Source organism: Diprion similis, chromosome 2 (assembly GCF_021155765.1).
Source record: "Diprion similis isolate iyDipSimi1 chromosome 2, iyDipSimi1.1, whole genome shotgun sequence".
NCBI classification, from domain to species: domain Eukaryota; kingdom Metazoa; phylum Arthropoda; class Insecta; order Hymenoptera; family Diprionidae; genus Diprion; species Diprion similis.
In genome coordinates, this window is record NC_060106.1 from 6,629,443 (window position 1) to 6,641,727 (window position 12,285).

The 12,285-nt window shown below is 35.7% G+C and overlaps 3 protein-coding genes across 6 annotated transcripts in view; 1 reads left to right on the forward strand and 2 right to left on the reverse strand.

The window, feature by feature from the left end:
* Window positions 1–521: 521 nt before the first annotated feature.
* LOC124416153 (nucleolar protein dao-5) lies at window positions 522–5,261 on the reverse strand. Of its 4 annotated transcripts, XM_046897070.1 has the most exons (6): window positions 5,116–5,261; window positions 2,493–3,920; window positions 2,176–2,256; window positions 1,582–1,798; window positions 1,326–1,542; window positions 542–684 (listed from the first exon to the last, which is right to left on the reverse strand). In XM_046897070.1, exons 1-5 carry the CDS (start codon window positions 5,215–5,217, stop codon window positions 1,349–1,351), a joined length of 2,022 nt encoding a protein of 673 aa, XP_046753026.1. In that variant the 5' UTR covers window positions 5,218–5,261; the 3' UTR covers window positions 542–684; window positions 1,326–1,348. The 4 variants fall into 4 exon arrangements, with proteins under 4 accessions (XP_046753029.1, XP_046753026.1, XP_046753025.1 ...); XM_046897069.1 differs by having other exon boundaries at window positions 1,326–1,798; XM_046897073.1 differs by lacking the exons at window positions 1,326–1,542; window positions 1,582–1,798 and having other exon boundaries at window positions 522–684.
* LOC124416155 (protein vein) overlaps window positions 1,611–12,285 on the reverse strand; it is a 235,837-nt gene continuing 225,162 nt past the window's right edge. The window contains exons 10-11 of the mRNA XM_046897077.1: window positions 4,095–4,096; window positions 1,611–1,620 (exon numbers count right to left, since the gene is read on the reverse strand). The gene's annotated coding sequence lies outside the window, so the exon portion shown is untranslated. The remainder of the gene's footprint in view (window positions 1,621–4,094; window positions 4,097–12,285) is intronic.
* LOC124416159 (mitotic spindle assembly checkpoint protein MAD2A) lies at window positions 7,256–8,334 on the forward strand. The gene is made up of 2 exons (XM_046897083.1): window positions 7,256–7,469; window positions 7,584–8,334. The coding sequence occupies exons 1-2, from the start codon at window positions 7,397–7,399 to the stop codon at window positions 8,147–8,149; spliced, it is 639 nt and encodes a 212-aa protein (XP_046753039.1). The 5' UTR covers window positions 7,256–7,396; the 3' UTR covers window positions 8,150–8,334.

Below are 12,285 nucleotides of genomic sequence, written 5' to 3' on the forward strand. Positions count from 1 at the left end.
TCCTTACAGATTATTATATCTACATGGAAAAGTTGCGAGGCGACGTGAAAAGCCGATAACTGTATTTCATTCTGAAGTTCTAACCATCTTTTTTTTTTTTTTTTTTTGAAATCATTTTAGCATATGTATAGGCGGTGAGTGGCACGTATTTGATGAATTCATTTATACATATATATGATTTGTTCGTGTACATTTCTACCAACAATAGGAATTTCTTTGCTTCCTATTCACGTCTTTCAATATGTACTTGATATAATGCGAAATCAGAATGGATAAAATTGTTTTAAAACATAAATCTAGCTTTGACAAGCTAAATATTATTATTATAATACATGTGGCGAATTAGTCAGGTGATAAATACACCGTTGCCGATACATCTGAAAGTAATGATAATTCCATAACGGTTGTACAGTGAGAAATAATTTAATAATAAGTGGTTTGTAATAAAAATAAGTCTCTTGTAGGAAATAGTTATCGCGTATAATATGTTGTAATCGTAATATTTTACGAGAAATATTCGATGTGTCAATTGTCGGTAAACTTAATGGAATTGACAGTCATGTCTATTTGACCACCACGATAACTGCCACGTTTCTTTTTAGTTTTCTCATGACGGAACGATTTCCCTCTGGTGTGTTTCAGGTCCAGATTTGCTCTTTCTCCCCAGGAACCTCGGAAACCTTTCTGTTAAAATAAAAGAAGGTAACTTCGGTTATTACACGTCATATTTAACGTTTACTTGATGTAACGATTTTACAAGGTGGACAGAATTTTATGATAATTTCAAGTTTTTCCGGTTTGAGCATTGAACAGAGAAAAATGTGGAAATCTAGAGATAAGTAATTACATTTGAAAAAACAAAAATGAATATTCTTACAGATATTCGAATTTCTCGAGATTTTGCAGAGTTCGAAGTCACTCGGGGAATTTAGATGAAACGGAATTCTTGAATTCTCATTACGTCTGAACACCATGCTTTTTTTTTATAAATTTTACTGCAATATATCATCAAAGTACAAAAAAGTCTTATAAGTCCGAAATTAATTGGAAAGAAGAAAATTCAGTATTAGTTTTACCAAATCTATGCCTGACGCACATGAGCCTGATTTTGTTTCAGATTAAAGTCATGCCAAATTTATTGTTTACGAATAAAATCCTATAAAGTCACTAGTTAATTCTGGTCTAAGCGATGTGCTCAATTTTGAATATCAAAATTATAAAAATTAAATCAAAGCAACGATTCTATAAAACAAAAACTCACTTCTAAATTACTATACTAATTACAGGCTTTTTTATACATCCTGAGTCTTATGTTGAGCGATTACCTTATCTCTAAAAACCGCTATAATCAATCGTCAAAAGTGATTTTTTTATTTTGAGCGGGTGCATCTCCAAATGAACTTCTCTTCTCAAAACCACCCCCTCTGCCGCCCCTGAAGCCCCCACCTCTTCCGCCGCCTCGACCACCTTCGTCACCTCCCCAAGATTTTCTAAAATCACCTCCCCCTCGTCCACCACCCCCTCGGCCGCCATCTCCGAAGCCTCCTCTGCCACCACCCCCTCGGCCACCATCTCCGAAGCCTCCTCTGCCACCCCCTCCTCGGCCGCCGCCTCTTCCTCCTCGGTCACCCCAGCTACCTCTACCCCCTCTGAAGCCTCCACGATCACCACCCCTCCCGCCCCTGAAACCGCCACGACCACCCCTATCGCCACCCCTTCCTCCACGGAAACCTAAACCTCCCCTTCCACCCCTGAAGTTACCGTTACTTGGGGTATGGCCATCTTCCTCACCCTCTTCCTAAAACAAGAGAGAAACACAAGGTCAACCAATGTGAAAGTTGATATCATTTTGCACAAGCACTGCTCTTTCTCAGCCACTGACGCGAGGCAGGCATCTGGAAAAATTCAGGATAATGCATGGAAACATGAGCGCAAACAATAAACAGGTGAAAACAAGGCTTTCGAATTTGGTAGCCAGGTGCCAGATTTAGAACTGAACAAACATCGGTTATAATAAACAATATGAGTATGTACACTCTTCTGATTACTTGAATTATTAGGACAAAATCGTATAATTTTTATTCAACAGATCAATCTTCAACTTTCATGAAAGAGTACAGGAGTGACCTTGTGTTTCTCATTTGACTTCGTACTCATTTGTTTCCGAGCATTTACCTTAGCTTCAAATGCATTACTCCCCAATCGTGGATCCACTTCGATCTCGTCATCCTTTACGCGTCTGAATGGTGTATTTTTCTAGTTCACACAATGAAAGTAAAAGATAAGTATATCGTTAATGTTGTGCTCAAATTGAAGTATGAAAAATTAGTATACATTTTACTAGATCAAAGGGAGTCATTATCTCAGCTCTATTTTATGGGTAAAATAAGTAATGTTGATTACCATAATTGCATAAAACAGTATCAATAAACTACTGAGGGCAAATTTCGTGATACGAGATAAAAATTAGAAGGTTTGCAACAATTATTTACCTTATCTCCATTTACGTTGTTACCAGCCTTTACAAAATTGCTATAATTGTCCTTTTGTTTTTTTGCAACTGGTGTTGCTTCTGTATCGTCATCATTGCCTTCATCGTTATCGTTATTTTGGTGTTTTCTTTTGTTGGGCTTAGCTGGAGTAGCTTTTGGTTTGGGTGCTTCTTCTTCATCGCTATCGTCCGAACTGGATTCTTCTTCAGCTACAACTTTGGGGACAGTTGGCTTCGATGCCGGTTTCTCATCTTCTGAAGACTCGTCAGAGTCATCGCTGGACTCTTTCTTAGCTGCTGGTTTGACAACAGCTTTAGCTGGTGTGGATTTTACGGCAACTTTCTGTGCTGGTTTTTCATCTTCTGATGAATCGTCAGAATCGTCACTAGATGATTCTTTTTTTGCCGCAGGTTTAACTGGAAGTGCTGCAGCCTTCTTTTTTGGTGGTTCTTCATCACTGCTGCTATCATCACTCGAAGACTCTTTAGCCTGCTTAACAACGGGTTTGGCAGCCTTATTAACAGGGGTGATTAGTTTAGGTGCAGGTTTCTCGTCTTCAGATGAATCCGAATCTTCGCTACTTGATTTTGCTTTCACGGCTGGCTTAGCTACCGCCTTAGCAGCTGGGGCCACAGCAGGCTCATCGTCGTCGGAAGAGTCATCTGAAGATTCTTCTTTTTTAGCTGCTTTTATAGGAGTAGCCTTTGCCGCAGGTGTAACTTTGCTTGGAGTCTTAGCTGCTGGTTTTTCGTTTTCTGACGAATCATCCGAATCATCGCTAGAAGTAGCTGTTTTCGTGACTGGTTTTGCCACAGGTTTAGCTGCAGGTTTGACGGCGGATTTGGCGGCAGGTTTTGCTGCAGGTTTGGCGACTGTTTTAACAGTAGGTTCATCGTCGCTACTATCGTCACTATCGTCCGAGGGTTCTTGTTTTGCAGGGATTACTTTAGCTCCAGCTTTAGCCACAGGCTTGGGCACCACTTGTGTTTTGGAATCTTCTTCAGAGTCTGAAGAATCATCGCTGGAAGAAGCTTTTTTGGCAGTTGGCTTAGCTGGGGTTGGTTTTGTTTTTGTGGGAATCTTTTGTGCTGGAGCTTCATCTGACGAGCTGTCATCTGAACTTGATTCTTTAGCGGCAGGTGTTATTTTCGCCACAGCTTTAGGCGGGGGCACTTTGACAGCCGGTTTTTCATCTTCGCTAGAAGACTCTTCCGATGAACTCTCTTGCTTTTTGATTTCTGGTTTTTTTGTTGCTGGCGCTTTGCCGTTAACTATTGGAACTTTTTTAGGCGCTTCATCTTCGCTCTCCGAACTTGAATCTGAACTGCTGTTTGTTTTTTGTGCTTTGACATTAACTTTTTTTGACGAATTCTTTTGAAAATGCTGTATTACTTGCAGTATTGTCGGAGAGCCTTTTGCAAGTTCAGGCTGAAATTAAAATTATTCAAAATTTCATTATAATAAATTTGCAATTTGATCAAAGTATTGAGAAATTCTAGCTATTTGATTCCAATTCACAATCCATATGACACACATTTTTCAAAGATGTTGGAGATTCCAGTGCATCAATCACAACGAAGGGTTAAATTTTAAACAGTTCACGTCTCGCAAACTACACGACATCAGGCCCTATAACTCGGGAAATTTCAAATGCCTCAAATGAATGGGCTAAAACCTTCTACATATATATAATATTTACACAAGTAATTTTATTTCCAAGTATGTACTCACTTCATTCGTAAGTGCATGATTAATATAACCACACGGCGTTGGCGGAGTAAAAACATATATTCAATATACGTATATCAATCATGAAGACAAATATTTTATTTATAAATTCACGACGTGCACAATATGTGTGTATATTTTTTGTGTTCAATGCTATAGTGGACACAAGCCATCAATTCAACAACTAAAAATAAATGTATAACGTATGCGTACATGGTTGTGTTATGTGGTAAACGGAATAAGTATTTAATCTATTTGTCACGTAAAATATAGGTATGCAATATTTTAGGATACGATATAACCGCAATGTTAATAAAAATAATGAAATATTATTTAATCTATTTTTACAGTACTTTATCGCATGAAGAGTGAAAATTGGCAATTATACAGCGTTAATTTTGGAAATCTCTCTAAAAAAAAAACAATATTGAAGGTATGTTGGCTGTATTTTGGTCAGTACTTATTTAAATAAAATTTAAGTAATAACGATGAATGACACCGCGATCTGAATAAGTTACCGGTAAACTGACTTACAACGCTAATTGTCAATAAACTGTTGGCATTAGTAAACACATTTCACATTCAGTCACGAATAGTTCGAATTTTTTTTTCTCATATGTGACATGGGAGGTTAGAAAATCCTGAATCTCGTATTCAGGGTTTGTGAAAGAATATCGAAAAGGTACCTCTGACGGAATTCGTTTTGATGAAAGAAATAAGGAGACACGTGCGGATTGAATATTGTGCGTGGTTTAATTGTGTTATGAGAAATCGTCTCAATTTCGGAATTATCCACGTGGTGCGGCTATCGAGGCTGCCAATTATCGATCGCAATATATCGTGTAGAATATAGTCATGCAAGGTTAAAATATATCAATTATATTCTGAAGCTTACCGCTTTTGTTTTTTTCTGAAAGACTTTCGCCAAAGATGTGTCTTTCTTCAATAAATAATCATAAACGAGCGCGGAGATCGTCGGATCGTCTGTGGAGGCCATGATGGACGCGTGCGAAGAGATGGCGTATTTCGGAGCGCATTGAATTCGGCTACAAGCACGGACCACAATTTCACCTACCGCTTAACGCGCTACGTTTTCGTGCTACCTTCAACGTTACACTAGCGGCGTGCTCGAGGATCTGTTTTACCGACTAAGGTTGTGTGGCATCGAAAGATATCAGGGAATGTTAGCTACTTTACCCAGTACTTATCGATAGAGTCAGCCACTTATCTAGATCATTAATTAAACTGCGATTCACAGTTAGACCGCAATTATGCATGTAATGCGAAATGAGATCTAATAAGTTTTTAATTTCATAACACCAGGAAATATATTCTGGAGTTAGTGGTAATTGAATTACGAGAAACCATTGGCTGGCATATTCGTTGCTCTGTAAAACAATAATTTGTTTGAATACTTGTGTTTGGCATTGCACGTGGAATTGCGCGAGCAATTCTTTCATTCCAACGCATTCGTAAGCTCTGATTGAAACGCCAAAATAAAATAGCATTTAACAATTGGTAAAGACTGACTCTTGAATCCGAAGGTCCATATCGACCGTACGATGAGCGTACATCACCCATTTTACAATTTGCAATAACGAATAAAATGTTATCCTCTTGCAATGTAACGACGAGGCTGTAATGTATCGGTGTACAAACCCAGATTTAATAATTTCAATAAGGCATCTATTGTGTACGCAATGTTATTAGAAGAAAATTTTTTGTTTCTAGGTCCTTAATTGTTATGGGTATTGACGTAGCCCGAAGACTTACTTACAAAGATTTACTTATATTAACACGGGAGATAAGTAGATGAAAGTCTTGCATCTACATGAAATACAATTACTTCAATTGAATTAATCTTTCGATTAAGATGACTTGCTAAAGGAATCCATTATGACGACAGCGCATTAAGGGCATCTTTTCAAGTTCAGATTAGTTAAATGTTGTGTAACAATATACAAAATGTATAATTCACTACTACCAAGTCTATATTGACTCGCTTAATTATTTTAAACATTGATAAACTTGCCGGTCTATGCGAGATGATTCGCAATGCCCAATATATATTGCATTTTCAGTTTCCGACTGCAATCAGTTAGCTTTGTCGAGACGATATTGAAAAGTATGACACCATCTTCCATTCGATTTTTCTGAGCACCAAATTTCGTCACAGACTCTGGAAGAAATGAATCTTGATTGCCTTCGACATCTACCTCTGTAGTTCTTTTTTTGGGCTTTATAATAGAATTATTTAATGGTAAAGTTATGAATGTGAAGTATTGAAATTATAAATTACTTTGGATTAGTAGTTCATGAAAAAGCAGGCACAGCCTCGCTGTTCTCCAACTTTGGGAAGTGAGTTTCAAAAAAATACAATCTGGCCATTGATTCATTTTGATCTGGCTCTAGTGATGTACTGTACGAAACAACACCATGTAATTCATTAGACATAATTCCCGGTGTTTGCGGTGTGTCTTCATTATTTTTCTGGTTATCAGTCCATGGGAATTGTGAGGGTACAGCACCTCGATCTCTGTAGCTTAGGTATTTTGTAGCGGCCAGACTGTAAAGTTTGTTCAGATTAAAAAATTGCGAAAATTTATGAGATTAAAAATCTTGTCATATATTGCAAAACTTTAGAGTGATTGTTCCTTTAAGCGCCTTTTGCCGTAATTGTTGTAAGTGCGCAACCTTAGGTATGTACATAAAAAAATGCATTTTCTCCGGATTCGAGTCGTAACTTGACGTGCAATCCGTGACAAGACACCGTCTAATTCATCGAAATATAAAATTCTCTCTGCCCATTAATTTTTTTGCAAATACCGACGCATCAATGACGTTAACTGCAGATCACGATGCAATTACGACAGCTACATACTGTGGCCGTAGAAAGAGAGAGAATGTAGTGTTATTACGTTGACTGAATAATAGAGTCTGCCGTCTTACTGTACCTCGTACTCTACGGATAACGAAGGTTGAGGGATGTGATTGGCTGCAAGGAATGGTGAGGAGTCACGTGGTCGCCGTGTAAGCTATGATTGGTGTATTTGAAAAGCTACCGGTGATTGTGTCTAACCTGAAACCTCACGAAAGTATTGTTTGGTTCGTTGGGCTGTTGCATGCAGGCTTGCAGCAGCTAGAGATTTATTATTGTCGGCTACAACGGTGGCATAATGACAGAAACGCAACAAAAATCGAAATGCATTACTCTAAAGGGTTCCGCGGAGTTAGTCGCTGAATACTTGCGTGAGTATCTGGAATGATATTTTAACAAAAATTGTCACATTGCACCCCTTTGTTTTGGATATCAATTATTTTTGAACCGTATTTTGACGACTCAGAATCGTTGCATTATTACAGATTTCGGGATCAACAGCATACTTTATCAGCGGGGCATATATCCACCGGAAACATTCGAACCGGCCGAACATTTTGGTTTGTCAATCCTTGTCTCTACGGATGAAAAGATAAAATCTTTCTTGAACACTGTCCTAGGTCAGATACAAGAATGGTTACTACAAAAGAAAGTACAAAAGCTAACGCTAGTCATAACCAATGTAAACACTAAAGAGGTACTTGAGAAATGGGATTTCAAAGTTGACTACGAAGGATCGACTCCAAATGGCACTGGTATCGACAACAAAAATCTAAACCTCCCGGAAGTCGGTACAAAAGATACCAAGACGATTCAAAAAGAGATCCGTGAAGTGATACGTCAAATAACGGGAACAGTCAGTTTTTTGCCGTTACTCGATTGTCTCTGCTCCTTTGATATACTGACATACACAGTTCCAGACTGCAATATACCCACCGAATGGGATGAAACACAGCCAGTATTTATCGCCAACAGTCAGGAAGTACAACTCAGGACTTTCTCTACATCCATTCATAAGATGCAGACCATAGTTAGCTATAAAAACGATTGATACCAATGAAACAGTACGCTTACATACTGAAGTGCTTATTATTGTCATTTTTATTCTTCATATACATTCAATTGTAATTATGCTCCTTCAATTGTATCATCTTTCATATTAGAATGTAATGGTCTTTAATTTAGTTGATCAAGCACACGAATAATTTTTTTAATAAATCTTTTTACATACTCTCATTCACTTTTCTCTCTGCTCTTTTAATACCTCGCCTTACGCAATTCCTGATGTATTATTTGTTTCAAGGAGCCAGAAGGTGCAGACTCTGGATATTTTTTACTTCTACTGTTGAGATAGAAATCACAGCATACCAAAGATGACGTACATCAATTATAATATACCTATTGTTACGTTCTACTATTGGCGCATTGTTACAGACTTGAGTAGTAGAACTATCGAAGTTGCATTCTTTAACTTATTATGGAGGTGGCTAGATTACCTAGCGTCACTGCGTTCCTCTGCGTCGTGCTTCAACTGTAGTGTACGAGCTACAGACCAAGGCGTCAGCCATGGCTGTCCATCAGACTCAGAATCCCCTAACGAATGTCATCAGGTCTGGATGACTTAGTGGCGTACATATTTTTCTATTTTACCATTGCTGTAACTACTTGACCCTATTCGAGCTTTATCAAATTAATCAAACACGTGGTCAGATAAGAATACAAATAATTTCGTTAATGCAAAATTCTGATTAAACAAATTGAATTCTAGCTCTCTGGCGTCACGCAATTTTACAAACGAAACGATAAGAAAAATTGATATAAAATAAGATGAATTATAAATGAAATTATAAAAATTAAGTTTGAAATCTAGCAACTAATTTGATCCACGTTTTACGATCAGCGTTCTCTCTGTTTAAATTACGAGAGTTTAATATCTTGAAATTTTACTAATTGTAAGTACAAAGATTTTTTTAACTATTTGTCGCGCGATTTTGACCAAGTCATTCTAATGCAAGGTATATTTCGTTTTCGAAAAAGAAGCTCAAGTTATCAAATTTCCTTTTGGGAAGTGCAGCCGATTACACCGGTCAACACGAATTTTGAGTTTGGGTTCTAGATCTGAAGTCAAATTTTCATTTCTTCCGCGTAACTAAAGAAAGAAAAAATAGTTTTATTAGATAAAGTTTACTTCTGTAGAAACCAGATCGATATTTCGGATTTTAAGAAAAATTATTTATTTTCTCAAATATTTCTTGCAAATAACAACTGAACAAACTTCTATTGATCTAATTAATCGCAGGTCAACACAAAAAAAAAATTTTCCCGTTTATATTTAAATAAATGAATTTTGATTCTATGCGTCGAATAAAAACTAAAATCTCCATTTCTTACTTACAAAGTTTGCTTTTGTCTTTTTTACCTTGATAAAGGCAAACTTTATGAATAATAAACCAAGATTTTGGTTATTATTTGATGTATAGAATTTGTATAGTTTATATTTAGATATAAACCCCAAAAAAATTGTTTTTGTTGACCTACGGCATCCAAGCGCAGGCAAATATTTCGCTATTAGTAGCGCGTAATTCTTCGACGATTCTTGAAGAATCGGTTCCTTATAGCATTGGATTAATGGATAATTATAATTCGATTTTTCAAAATTTCAATTATCATCGAACCGATTCTTTTTCTATACGAATCCATTGATTATGAAGTTAATAAGTCGTTAAGAACAACTTCCTATAAAAATGTAATGTTATATTTAGTATTAGTATTTTGAATTGAGAAGAAATATTCTAATAACCAACGCCTACTTTTCATAATTCATAAAACAAAGTCATTTACTATTCCTGTTATTTTATTGCAACAAATTTTTGTTATAGTACGTCGTAATGTTCATTATTTTCAATTAGCTCATTTTTTTTTAAAAATGCTATGCAGATTATTTAGAATCCATGCTATTTTCATCCGATATATGAATTCTCAGAATCGGAGGAACAAATATAATCAATAGATTTTCAGAATCGATTCTTCCACCTTCTCGCATCAAAATTCGCAATGAAACTGAAGCCGAGCGATGGTCAGTCCGTGAATTTATACCGAAAATCCGGTTTGATTGTGGAGGAAAACAGATTACGTTCATCCGTCGGTAAGGTAGAGCTCTGCGTCGAAAATTACCTTGTCGGTTGGTGCTGGTAATTGGCATATACACCAAGCTGTATAGCTGGATATATTACAGTATAATCATACCTAGTTTGGGAAGCAAAGATGATAAGTGTTGATTAAATAAGTGAGCAGGTCTTACCTGATTTTATTAGAACTTAATTATAGTTGTTACACTTGACACAGGAATTAGATATATATTATGTTACAGTTAAGCAAATAGGACTAGAATAAATAATAAATATATTTATATGTATACAACGTATTTGACTAAAGTTTGAACAGTACATCAGCAACGTTTCGTTGTAAGAATTCATTACAGCCTAATTCGATCGCGACTTTACATGTATACATCCACTATAATAATAATAAGAATAATAATAATTATACAACAAACGACTGAAAGAGAATGCTGCAAACGCGAATTTGATTATAGGTATAGTTCTTGTATCCTCGGACGGAGGGATGTGAAATAAAGTAACTCAACGACCAAGAAAAATAAATGAAGAAAGTTTAATCGAGGCAGTTGAATAATTTTTGGAAACAATTCAACCGCTGACGTGAGAAATGCGAGCACTCGAATTTAATTCGCATATTATGGGACGACTTCATTAGGTCACTTCGCTCTGATGTGTTATCATTAAGCAAGGTAATAAATAAGTTTATCAATGCGTATAGGTATTACATTTTACCCTATAAAAGCCTGCTGTCGCTCGTTATTATTATTTATTATAATAATTATTTAATTCCATAAATACATAATCGTCTTACCGGCTTAGAGATCATTAGGAAACATCAACTTATGCTTTATATTGTTATATAATGTGCTGTAGTACTGTATATTATTATATACCCTACATTGTAAGGATTACAGAATGATGATAATCTATAAAGTAACTTAATTTTAACAAATATCAGAATATCAATATTAATATTGGTGCGGCTAGAGTCAGCTCTATATGTTTTATGTGCACTTCTTCAAAAATATACTAACTAAAGGCCAAATATTTGCACAGTTCATCATACAAGCGCACAGTTTTGTTTCTAGAGTCTCTTTTAAATTCAATAAATGACGCTCGACAATATTATATATATATATACTTGTAAACATGTAAACATGTATACATTATTATACTCATATTTACGGCAAAGCAGCCTATTTACAGGTGAATTGAACAGATCGTATCACCTGATTCACGACAGTATTTGTTTGTGATTCGTTTCAATGATGAAATTGTAATAGTAATTGTTATTACTACGATTACGTTTATGGTCACTTATTAAAAAATATTGCAGTAGTATTACACCAATGTTGAGAATTTCTTTTTTTTTTATTCATCGTGTGTTATATTATAGATTTTTAATTAAGACGTAAGGCCTCTACGCGAACTTAGTAGGTTCCTATATAATTTACGATAACCGATTAACCGTTGAAAAATGAAATGAAGCTATTATTCTCTGCTGATTGAAAATCCATACGACTTATATCCAGGTGAAATATACATATATATGTATGTGTGCGAGTGTGTATATCGTATAACATGCATATACGTGTACTCTTGTCGACACAGTTAAAGCTGCATAACGAAGTTCGTTTGGTATAAATTATATTACTGATTCAATTAGCCTTGCAGCTACGTAACGAACATATATAATATATATTGCAACAATAAATCTGTCTAATCTTATTATATATAATATATAGGTATAATATTGTTAAATTAGGAATAACTTTACACTTCGCTTGAAGTGAAATAATATTTTTATGAAATATTGAACTACGAATTGCTTACCTATTATGTTAAATGTATACTTAACTGTATATATAATATATATTTGTATATAGTATCGTATAAATACGTTCCTAGTACAAACATTGAAAAATGAATAACGATAAACAATACACAATATTTTACACAGCGCGTATATTTATAGTTATACGTATTTATCTAATGCATCGGTACAGACAGCCGTAATTTTATTATAAATGTATATCAACCAATCCTGGCACCATGTTCGGTGTATTTT